The sequence below is a fragment of the Biomphalaria glabrata genome, chromosome 10, assembly GCF_947242115.1.
Source record: "Biomphalaria glabrata chromosome 10, xgBioGlab47.1, whole genome shotgun sequence".
Classification (NCBI taxonomy): domain Eukaryota; kingdom Metazoa; phylum Mollusca; class Gastropoda; family Planorbidae; genus Biomphalaria; species Biomphalaria glabrata.
Genome location: NC_074720.1, coordinates 37703111 through 37716228, shown reverse-complemented (window position 1 = coordinate 37716228; position 13118 = coordinate 37703111). Strand labels below are relative to the sequence as shown.

At 38.7% G+C, this 13118-nt stretch overlaps 1 protein-coding gene across 2 annotated transcripts in view; it reads left to right on the top strand.

The window, feature by feature from the left end:
• The window catches only part of LOC106060918 (uncharacterized), a 46809-nt gene extending 34449 nt beyond the window's left edge, over positions 1–12360 (top strand). For both annotated transcript variants that reach the window (XM_056044179.1, XM_056044177.1), the window contains exons 2-3: positions 2238–6218; positions 9209–12360. In XM_056044179.1, the coding sequence (XP_055900154.1) occupies positions 2349–6185 (3837 nt within the window). In that variant the 5' untranslated portion in view covers positions 2238–2348 and the 3' untranslated portion in view covers positions 6186–6218; positions 9209–12360. The remainder of the gene's footprint in view (positions 1–2237; positions 6219–9208) is intronic.
• Positions 12361–13118: the final 758 nt, after the last annotated feature.

Here is a 13118-nt window from a genome sequence, read left to right as displayed (position 1 = left end):
TATCAAAAGGTCAAGGCATTTAACAAAAAAGGGACTTGACGTCACCAATTTTTATTCGTGCGAGATAACCCTTACCAGGTCGCCTGTGAAGTTATCTAGTAGATTGTACTTGACAGGGCGTTATCTGTCTTCAAACTAAGTCGTGCCCAAGGAGATTTATATGTCAGTGATTTAGTCAAAGTTCAGATTATTTCTGATCTTTATATATAGAAGAGGTTAACTTTTCTAGCAGACGAGATTCGGAGACATTCTGTAGATTAACATGATCGGGGCTTGGTACATAGATATTAGGTTAAATGCTCAATATTTGAAACAATAGTTTATTTATTTCAGTGCAAATTTATTAAGTGCAAATTGGTCATGGAACGCCTTACCGGCATTACTCAGTTCCGTTTTGGTATCTAATTAACATGTACAACTAAAGAAACTATTCTATACAGTGCCGGATTTAAGTATGTGTTGCCCCAGGGCAAGCTGTTGTGGGAGCCACTACCCTCTTTTGAAGACTTGAAATAAGAATGTCTTTGATGTTAGAATGCTGATAAATCGTCCGTGTAATCTTTTTTTTTTTGTTTACCTTTAGTATGTGCTTATTTTTATTTTATTGTTAGTTTTAGGCTATGGCACTAGTTGTCTATCGTAGATCCGACCCTGATTCTACATGATGAGGGCATAATAATCTTCTTTGAAGGAATACTGGCTTTTATGAATCATATGATGTAATGGCTACAAAGAAATGATTTGTATAATGTCAGGCTGTCAACAGTGTGTGTGTGGGGGGAATATTTTGTTATTAACTTTCTGGAGTATTTGGGGGATGACTAATTCTCACTCCCTTGTGGCTATAACTTAGTTCAAAGGATGACGTGTCCTAGGGGGTGGAGGCGTGTAGGAAGTTCTGGGAAGAGAAAACAAGAAGTGTATTGAGAGTGTACAACCGTAGTACAACGGGTGTATTGAGAGTGTACAGAATGTATTGATGTGTACAGAATGTATTGATGTGTACAGAATGTATGAACACACGTTCTTAGAGAAGTATGTTGACATATAGACACACGGGGGCGTATCTTGTTTGGCTGAGAGGATAATGTAAAAAAAAAAAAAAGGGGGTCTAATAGATCACCCTCTCATCTCTCAGCAACCCCACACCTTCTCTTTCCCACTATCAAACTGGCCTCATCTTTTTCCCCACTATCTAATTGGCCTCCTCACTTTTCCACAACCAAATTGGCCTCCTCACTTTCCCACAACCAAATTGGTCTCATCACTTTCCAGCTATCAAACTGGCCTCATCCAGCACCTAAATTTCAGAAGTACACAACAATTCTTTTCGTAGTTAAAAACAACAACACCTTTCCAGAATGATCATCCCATTGTCTTGTCAACATAGCTCACATGATATGCATTCAGAGCTGTGCGTACCTGAATATTTTCAATGATGTGGTTTGCCCATAGGAGGGGAGGACCCGGTATCTTTGCCTAAGATATAATTCAATCTTTCATTTTAATTGTGACTTAAAGTTTCCTTATAATCTGGAGATTATGATTTCTTTATATCAAAGTTATTCATAAATATTTCAAAATCCTTCAGGGTCTTTAATCTAAATAAAGGGGAGAGGGGAGGACCCTTAGTCCTGTGCTGTTTGAGAATATATTTTTTTTAGAATAAACTTTTTTGGCGTTTGCAGTTAAAAGAAGAAAAAAAAAGCTGAATGTTAATAAAATAAAGTTGTCTACACTAATGTTATAAACAGGAATGAAATAACACTTTTATAAGATTAAAGCAAATGTTTTGTCCTACTTAACAAGATGATTACATTAATTTTTTCTCTTTATTTCAGTAATATTTAACATTTTTTTCAAATACATTCATTTATTCACCCACCCACCTACTTAAATACACTAACGTAGGACGTAATTATCTTTTTTTTTTTTTTTTGGATAGAAAGAAATATAGACATACATCATATAAGACTGCTGCCTACACCTTTCTACACATAGTCACTGGCGACACATTTTAAGTCTTTTACGAAGTTATTTAGATTGCTTCTATTTAATTGTGTTTGTGCGTGAAAGTAGATGTGTGTAAGTGTGTTCAATTAGATGTCTGTAAGTGTGATTTTATATTTATGTACATTTGTAATACATTATGGAGTTAATGAAATACAAATGCTTGCTATGTTCATGAGACACAAACAAATCTCGTTTTCTAATTAAACTACTTCTGTTATTTCCAGAATCTCTTGTCGATGACAGCGGAGTTCCATCTGCACAAACAGAATAAGAATGTTTTTTCTGGTCTAGACAAACAATTTTTTTTTCAACACTTGAGCTCATCTACCTGAAACATGGGACAGAATAACTCCACTGCCTTTCACACGTCCTCCAATACACTGCCCAGAACAACTACTACAACATCTATCAATACCGGGATTCAAACTCCTGCGCCTCCATCTAGTCCTCCACTGGATACAAATCAAAAGAACAACTCCTATATAGTCCCTGAAAACAAGGTCTTGCCAAATAGCATGGGCGAGGTTGAAAGCGCCAGAAAGTTGCTTCGCCCTGTCTCCCAGGATCTAACAAAACTCCACCCTGATTACGCCTACGTATTCCCGATTGATTCAAACAGCAAACTAAACGAGGTTGCTTCCATCAGGAGAAGCACCAGCATGCCCGGACTTAACAAAGAGAATTCCTCACTAAGCCCGACTGGTCAACTAAGCGGCGAAAAACGGGTTAATGGTCACGTCCGGGCGCTATCTAACGCCACCAACGGATTCCATTTGAGCAGATCTGGGGAAGATCTGCTGTCGTCGAGTGTTGACGGTGACCTAGAAAACTGGAACAAGTTGCAGCGAGCACAGTCGATGGACAGAGGGATGTCCACAACTTCCAAGCCATTCCGGCACTCAAGGCAGACGTCTTTGGCCAGCAGAAACTCTCTCCAAGATACTGTCATTTTTGAGGACCCGCGCGAGCATTTGTACAACATTGCTCGCAAAGAACCTTTCTCCGATTTAGTTCCCACAACCACATCACTTCCCGTGAAGAGCACATTTGACATGGATTACTCTTACAACCTTACTTACGCCCAGCTGACGGAGCTTAGAAGGCAGAAGAGATCTCAAGACATCGAGGAACGGACCGGAAAAAAACTGGAAATGCTGAGCGCCGACATCAGCGCTTCCAGCAACGTGCCTAAATCTCCCTTTGATCTTCAGAATCTTGGCCGAAAGTCCAGCACCCACAGCGTGAGCACAGGCAGCTCAGAAACAGGAGTCAGCAAATCTAAAAAGAAAAAAGCACCAGCTCCTCCACCTCCGTCAATGCCACCATTTAGATACACTCTAAGCAATGAGCCCCCTGCTGACTATGAAATGCAAAACGCATCCGCCCATCTAAAACCCCAAAGGAGCAACTCGTCCGTTTCTGCTAAGACTAAGCCACCCGCTCCACAACCATTCCCCAAGCGATATTCCATGACAAACATGCATGAGAAGAAGACACCCACCACCAGCCAGATCCCTTTACCACCATCGCTGTCCAAACTATTCACTAAGCCTAACATAGAACCACAAAACACAAAGGACAAAGCTCAACCACCTGGGTTCGATCTTTTACAGAAAACCAAAGAGGAAACACAGAGACAGCTAGAAACTCTAAAGAGGCTGGAAGAATCACTTAAGAAAGTTGAATCAGTTGAAACACCCAAAGAAGAGAATAACAACAACGATCCTCACTCCGATACCAACGAAAGTAGTTTTAAAACATCATCTGGACTTACTAACGACAGCAAGGCTTCTAATGTAACTATACCAAGCTCGGGGGTACCACCTCCACCGCCAATATCCAACTTGGAGTCGACCTCAGCTTCTAGCTCTAACAAATCTTTTAAAGTTATGAACTCTCTACTTCAGCATGACATTGTCCTGGCAGCACAAGCTCGTGGAGCGAAAATTCTGAAGCCTAAAACCCTAGCTCCACCAGAAAAACCAAAGGGTCCATCAGAAGTATTCCAAGAGGAGCTCGCCAAGGTAACACAAGCAAGGGAAGAGCGGTGGAAATTGGCATCCACTAACAGTCTCAGTGAAGTGGCCAGCGAGCCATCTTTCACTAAACTCGAAGACGGAGACCGTGTTCTTTTGTTTGAGTCCAGCCAACTCTCGAAATCAAGCCCTAAGAAATCCACCGAGAAACTTTATGACACGCCCGCGGAATTAGATGTGAAGGGTGTAGTTAAAAGCGAAGCTCAAACTAAAGTCTCAGCGGATTTGGACGGGAAGAACGATGAAGAAGAGCTAGACGAGATGAAAATTGCCGAGAGCGTAGACATGACCAAGCGTCACTCTATACAATCCGAAGCGATGAGTATCAGCTCCTCAAATACAAGTACCAGAGTTCTCTCTCCTGACTGGATTCCGGAACTTGATCTCGACTCTGACGATGACATCATGGATGAAAAAATAACGATGTCGCACAAGAGAGTTCCTTCAGAGGGATTTAAATCTTCCATAATCCCAACTAAACTCAACGATATGAAAAAGAGTGAGCAGAAAAAGAAGACAAACTCGGCGTTGAACAAAACGGAAAGTTTGCGCGATGTGACGTCACATCCGGCTGCGGAGGACAAGACCAAATTTGGAAGTGTGCGAAAGTTTAAACAAGGAATGAGAAGTGCCTTTGGTTCTATAAGCAGAGCTTCGGGGAAGCTTTTTAAGAAGCCCAAATCTAAGGACAAGTACAAAGCTGATAGCATCGCAGACATTTTTCAACAGCCAGAAGATGTCAGATTGGGAGAATTTTTAAAAGACCAAAATTGGGCTTTATCTGGGAGCCGCAGCAACTCTCTTCAGCGTCACATTCCGAGTGCTGCCTACAGTGAATCTGAAGCTTCGTCTTTTTCCGATGCAGACGACATTGGTGATATAGATTTTGCCAACGGGATCGACCAGCTGCCATCGCCTCGACTGCACAGCAATGACGATGAAAACAACAAAGGCCTAAAGAGAGCTGGAGTGGCATACGTCAGCAAGAAAGGGCACATAATCCTCTTGCCAGAGTACAATTACGGCCCAACAGATGAAACGCGCGATGACTCCAGCGAAGAAGAGGGACGGGCGCCAAAGATCGTCAGGAAAAAAAATAAAAAGTTCACGTACGAATCGACAGTGCGAATTCAGGAAAAGAGCCGACTTGAGCTGGAAGTAGCCAAAGAGATCATGGAAAAGGAGAAACAGATTGAGTTCGAGAGGCTACGCCAACAGAATATGGAAAGAGAGTTTCTGCGCTTGCGAGACCTTGACACCCAAGAGCGTATTCATAGGATGCAGTCCGCAACAATGAAGGACCAGATCGATTTGATCCAGCATCAGCGGGCCGCCCAGTATGAGATCAACAATAACATCAATGGGGTCACACCTCAAGTGTATCCAACCTACATTTCTAACGGAACCGTGGGAGTCGGTAACCCCGCCTACATTAACAGCTTTATGCCAGTTGTGGGCTCAACTGTGCTGCCAAACACACTGCCGACTAACTACCCAGCCCATAGCTCGCCTCTTGTTGGTGGCGGGATAATAAACGGCGTAGCGGGTAGCCCCGCTGTTCAGCAGCTGACTCCGCAGGAGATGAACCGCATCAGCGAGTTCATGCGCAGGGCAGGTGTAGCCCCGCCAACTACCCAGCAGCAATGGGCAGTGCTTCTAAGCACTGTCAGCTTCAATTCTCCGGGATTTCCCACATATGATCAGAAATCTTCGCTGTACGGCATGGGATCGGGTCCCAATCTGGCACACATTTTCAGTGGCGGGAAAACTATTGAAAACATGACGACAGACAGTAGTAGGCAGGTCGTTAGTTACGGTTTGGGCCAGAAGACCTTCCAGAACGCAAACATCGTTTCTGTGGACAGCAATAGACGGATGGTCAGTGCTGTAGATCAGCTCCAGCCTCCTCCAATCGACGCGAGCGCCCCACAAGAAGTGCAGCTTTCTTCAGTTAGTCAGTCAGTCGATCGAGAAGCCAACTCTAGTGCGCACACAAGCGTTGATCACCACAACCACGGCACACAGGAAGTTCAAAATCACACGGGGGACAACTCGGTGAAATCACCAACGCTTTCTGCCAAAATTTACGGACCAATAGGATATAAACCAGTGTCATTTCAAAACCACGTGACGTGATGAAGCAGAGAGACACATGTGGATATTTTATTGGTATGTTTTCCTACTTAGAAATACTCTTGAGGCGCAATCCTTACTTAGAATTTTAAATGAAATGAAATATTTAAAAAATGTGTAACCTATCAAGATATACATTCAATAAGGTTCATTAAGACCAAATAAAAATAATAATTCAATGGAACAATTCTACACTCTACTTTGAGAAAATCGAATTTCTCCAATTTCATCCAAACCTCACAAAACTGCAGGGCTGATGCTCCACAATCTCACATGAAACTCTAGCATTCCGATAGGGCTTACTTCACAGACAATTTTTTTTTTTTTAATTTTTTTGAGCTTATTCGTCAAACTCTGAACTTGACAATGTTAAAAAAAAAAGATAAAGGATTAATAGAATAGAATATAGATGTAGACCTATTCAGGGTGTTTCCAAAAATAAATACAAAAGCACAATTCTTTATTAAAAGAGACAACTAACAAGATGGCCTTGATGACCTGTTTTTTTTTTTACCTTATTATAGATCAATTCTAGATCCTGTTCTAGATCTATATCTTTAGATAGATTCTATATATGGATAGATTGTACAACAATTGCGACTGCTAGAGTTTCAAGGTCTATAAAGATGTAATCTGAGCCATGTATAGTGTAGACTTTGAATTAATAGTGAAAAAACAACAAGAAAAACAAACATGGCTAGTCACGTACTGTCTTAGTTATAAATCTAAATTTGGACATGCGCAGACCATCAAGACTATGAGCCAATCAAGTTACGTGTTTCACTACTAGCGTTGTAAATTTACTCCATTGTAAATATTAATTTGAATGTAGGTCTACTGGTGGTTCCATCCTTCTTCCCCTAGTAGTCGGTTAGATTAAAAGCCTCTAGACTACAGGTTAATTGTAGGAATAGGTGTTTCACAGCTTTACCTTTCCCTCCTTTTTGAGGTCGCGCCCTTCCTCCGGCAGGTATCGGTCTAAAATGTGGAACATGTCCAGCTTTTACTGTTTGGTTTATTACACTGACATATTAGCCAACAATCGATGTGAATCCTTCAAATGTTACTAATTATAAATAAAGTATACACACTCAAGACGACACTCTAGACTGGTCATGGAGATCTTTTAACACTACAAAAAATGTCGTGAAAATTTTTGTTAAAGTTGAAACAAGGCGTTGTTTTGTAAGGCAGTTATAAGAAGAAAGGTTTTTTTTTTTTAAACCCTAACCTATGTAACATATTATCTATATCTAGTAACTGAACATCAAAAATAAGAATACTCTCGTCACATAATTACTATTTTGCAATTTTTAGATACATAATCTAGAAGATATAGGTAATCAATCTATTTAAATGTAGGCCTACATAATATGACTAAAATCAACAGACAATAATTACTTCGGTCTAGGATTTTTGAAGCATTGTCTCAATGGAGACTAACAGGAACTGGCTTTGTTTCATATATTTATTGAATATATAGTTCTATGATTAGAAGTCAATTCTGAAGAAAATCTGTGAAATGATTTTGCATTATTTCTAAACTTTGAAAGCTAAAGATCATTACTTTTGTAAGACAGAAAATATTGATTTTCGTAAATTTGGGGCGACTTCCCTTGCAGCTTGAAAAAGAGTTACGTACATAAGAGTATATATAATATATGCCATCCCCTGCCTTCCTTTTAGAGGTTTCGGCTAGGATGTAATAATCTTCCAAACTGAAGGAACTTTGAAATATATAGGTCTGTGAATCGATCGATCGCGGAAGAATTTGTTTCCGATTTCCAGTCTAGATTTAAAATATATGGGTCTGTGTTTCTCGCCTTTTCACTCCTGCGTGAAAATCATTCTATCCCTGACATTGTGTTCAGGCTTTACATATGATAAATACACTTAACTGGTGTGCAGTGTAGAGTCGTAATATATAGAAATCTTTCTCAGTATATAATAGGTAGTCAGTAGCGTTGCTCTCTACGACACTTGAGACTGATGGACAGATAAAGTTTAGTGTCCCCATTTAGATCAACATTGTACTTTACTGGGGTTTTAAACAACCAGCACAATATATATAAACATAACAGATGCCAGATATCCAGTTGACCTTGGCTTCTGGGACATCATGAACTTATCTTATCTTACAAGGAACTCAGGTCTTTGGCTTCTGGGGACATCATGAACTTATCTTATCTTACAAGGAACTCAGGTCTTTGGCTTCTGGGACATCATGAACTTATCTTATCTTACAAGGAACTCAGGTCTTTGGTTCTTCTTCAACCAGCAAGTCTTTCAATGGGGCCAATACTCTCTAAACTTAGTTTAACAATTGGCCTACTAAACTATTAACTTCTAAGGAAATCTGTGACATTTTACGTCTCGAGAGGTCACCATTTCCCATTGCAACTTCTTGTGCAACTAAAGAGGCCAGTTCTTGATATACAATTGCGGTCACAGGTTCGGCATCTGTAATCACCAGGCGCCGTTACATTTTCATCCTTCTTTATACTTCTGTTGTGTATGCCGTTGTGTATGACATCTGCAATCCGGCACCCTACTTTTATGCTCGCTCTACATGTGGATCTATCCAGTGCCCTTTTTTTTTCCAGCTGTTAGTGTCGATTTCGAAGAATTTCATGCCGCGTTTGCATACATCCGTAGACCTTAGAAGTGGACAACCTGTGGTTCTCCTGCCATCTGTTAGATCGATATACAGAATGTCTAGTGGAAGTTGGAAGTCTACCTTCTAAGGAAATGAGAAATGTGTCTTTACATTCTTAATAAAGGGACAAAAAAACAGTTTTCATACAGATATCTAAATTGTCTCGCCACTTATTGACCATAGTCTATTTTCGTACGTGGTTATTTATTTATCATTGCATTGTTTCATGAATGATCCCATTTCTACAAGTGCGTGTAGATAGAGTTTATAAAGTCTCGCATCCCGGAAACTACCTTATAGTACTCTAAAAATAAATATTGCTTTTTTTCCCCTTATCTTTTAATTGTCTATTTGTTTTTCTATTGAACAGGCAATGCAGTCAAGTACTGACTAGACATTATCTACAAGAGACAAACTAGTAATCTAGATCTATCTAGCCCTAGGCAGGAACCATTCATGAATGTCACAACGAGACGCCTATGTTAAATATTGGATGAACAGACTTTCCGAAAAGTTGACACATGGAAGTCTTTGGACTGCAAGGAGAAAAATTATCTGCTTTTGTGTATACTTATTGTTCATTGCCCTAACAAAGTACTTAATTTATCTGCTGTACATAGGCCAAAACGTGATAGGGAAAATTGGTAGAAGGATATCACTATTTATTAATTTAAAAAGAAAAGAATTGAAAATGCTACATATCACTACACGTATTTATTGAATGCCAAACTAGTGCTAGTGTTTACATTTTGAGTTTTAAACACTGTGGTATGTGCTATGCTTCTTTCACAACTTTGCATTTTAAATGTGTATGTATTACTGTACTTCAAATGGTGTTATTTGTTTGAATAAATGCATTTTAAATGTGTATGTATTTATGTATTTTAAATGGTGTTATTTGTTTGAATAAATGTCTAGTTAGTTGATAAGCTGAAGGTCCATGGTTGGAATTTTTCAGCGAGATGATTTAATAATCTTTTGTTTTAAAGAACATTTGTAATAAAGTCGAATATGTTTTGTCTTCAAACTGTTTGACTTTTGAAAGTGTTGAATGTGTACCTGGTGTTATGGAGTCAGGACAGTCTGATCAGTGTAGGCTAGTCACACAACAGCCTTGTAGACAAACAGGGCCGGCCTTAGGTAACTGGAGGCCCTAGGCGAAGTGAATAGGGTGGCCTCATATGAAATAGAAAAGACCTTTCTGTAACTATATCTAAATCAACAATTAAGTCAAATAGTAGGCACTAGTGTGCTTCATGGAAGATTCATGATCACTGAACTAGAAATAACGTTTCGACATTTCACCAAAGGAATTAACAATGGTCTTCTAACATCTGTAGTCTAACAAGTAGATATAAACATTTGTGAATAAACCTTGACACATAGATCTAGGTTAGTAGACATACAGGGTTGTTTTTTTTAGATGGGATTCATCTTTCACAATTTAAAAAAAAAATTGTTTTCTTTGAGTCCTGTGCGAGGTCCCCACCAATCAGAGGCCCTACGGGCAATTGTTCAGCGAATGTGACAAACAAATATTTGAAATATAATTTTTATTTTATTATGTTCTAATTTGTTATATACATTCTTTAAGTGTAGCGTACAATGCCGATGTTACCACTACCGTTTTGACACTGTATGGTCTGTACATGTAGGGCCTATGTAGATATCTACCTCACTATACACATACTTTCATTCATTCTCATTGATCACATTTCTAATGCTCTCTCTCTTAGAGTGTTATAGGTTCCAATTATTACAATGTTGTTGTTGAATTTATTCGATACTTTTTCTTTCCATTGGTGAGAGTTTTTGTTTAATGATCCACACACAAGAATATATTGATCTATATCAGCGGTTCTCAACCTTTTAGGCTCGGCGACCCCTTTTTACAATCCGCCACTCTGCCGCGACCCCCCCCCCAGCACACACACACAGCAATAGAATGGACAAAAACAATCCATTTTTCATTGGTCTTAGGCGACCCCTGGGAAATCATCTATCGACCCCCAAAAGATCGCGATCCACAGGTTGAGAACCCCTGATCTATATAATCTAAGTTTATATCAGACGTTACTGTTTGGTTATTTAGAACGCCAGGCGGCTTATGATTTCAAGCCTGGGTTATAAATATTTATGACATTTGAGAAAGTTTCTGTTTTCCAACTGCTGGCTCTACAACTTAAGAGTAGGCGTAGGTTCAGAACAGCAGACGGGCAAAGTATAGGCCTATTTTGTAAAGTAAAAAAAAAAAAGTAAAGATACTCTTTTCAGACCTTGTGGTCTATTGTGTAGGCTTATTAAATGACATCTTATTTCTCTGTCATTGCACAAGCTACACAATACCGTAGTAGGCCTACAAAGTTGGCATCCGTCGAAAAGTGACTTCACCTTACTTATAGAAGTTTTTTAAAAGTGAAGAAAGGAAACATTTTTTTCCAATGAGCTGTGAACATTTGGTTTGGAACTTCTTTAAATATTTTCCAAACATTTGTGTATCATTCCTATAGACCGGTGATATGGCTTTATGATTATCATTATCTCAACTCAATGTTGTTCCGTATTCCATTTATTATAGGCATTTAGACCTAGACCCTGTAAGAGGCTTTGAATTGGGAATGCATTTATGTATTTATTGAACCTGGTGTGTTTTTTTTTTAAAATTCATCTATATAAAATAAAGTCATTTTTATTATATTTTAGAGACATTTCTTTGTTGACCTACTCTCTGCATCACTGATCTTGTGAAATCATTCCATTACTATGATCTAAATTATCGATCTCTATGTGCTTATTTTGTAATATTCAGTCATTAGCCAACACTACGTTATCTATGTATATGTAATTAGTAGGTAGAGCCTACAATATACAAGTATAACAGAGTCTACAATATACAAGTATAACAGAGCCTACAATATACAAGTTTAACTCTTGCTACATATAAAACTATAAATCATACACAAGTACTAGGTGTGATGGTTTCGCCTAAACCTTTAGACCTATTTATTATTATTATTATGTAGGCCTATGCGCTCTGGACTGTTGTTACATTGTCAGGATGGTCCTGGGTTTAAACCCATTTCTGCTGCCATCCCCCGCCTTCCTTTAAGATGTTTCGGCTAGGATGTAATAATCTTCCAATCTGAAGGAGCCTCTGAAATATGTGAAACAAAACCACACCAATACGTTCTAAACTAAAGAGTATCATCTTGAAGAAAACAGACAGTGGTTGCTTTCGAATGGATTTTGCTCCTCAATATTTATATCTAGAGATTGTATTAAGATATTGGTACCCTATCTTATTTAGTGTTTAAGGAACTAGAGATTGTATCACACCCCTTTTTAAGTCACAGAAAGCCTGACTACTTTGTATAATGTATCGCAATAAAAATATATAATACACTTACAGTGTATGACAACACTTATAGAGAACTGTTTAATTTTTGTATTCTATGCCAACTACTATAAAGGCTACATGTTGTTAAGAGTATAGTAATTAATAAACAGTCAACTTAATCTGAAGTGATATTAAAGACTTTGTTTATTCTGTGTTGGTAAAATGAAGGAGCTTGAATGTGTTAATGGCTTGAATGAACTGTATATTCAAGTATATTGGGTTAGTCAGAAAACTGTGAGATTTACTTTGTTTTTGCATAGGGATTTTACATTGCTTAAAAAAAAAAACGACTTCCTTATTGAGAGGATACCTCTAACAACAGATACTCCATTGACGTCTCTCACTCTTATCTTGTCCTAATGCAGTGTTTTGACTGCCCCCCCCCCCCTGCCTGTGTGCAACGAACCCCTTCCTTCTTGTCATGGTTGCTACGTCACTGTTGCATGCTTTGTCCATTTTTGTTTGGTATCTTACAGGATTAGGGGAGGGGAGGGGGGATTCTGGGACATTCAGTAAACAGCTCTGCGCAATTGAATTCTGAAACACAAATTTCTTCATTGAACCCTCGCCCTCTCAGTTAAGCAACCAGCAGCTACATTTAATTATCTCCACAAACTGAATGTAAAAACAGTAAAAGGTTATAATTTGTGCTGAAACATTTTCATCACAGAATCAATGATGGTCATTTTCTTTGCGAACAAGTTAAACATTTTTTTCCCAGTCAAAAGAAGAACAAATTTAAAATACTTTTTTTTAAAAAGACAATACTTCCTTTATACAACTTATGGAGTGATTGTTTTTCACTTAACAACTAATGAATGTTAGATTTAAAAAAAAAAAAGGAACATTTGTACTTTACCCAATTCCCATCCTTTTCCCCCAA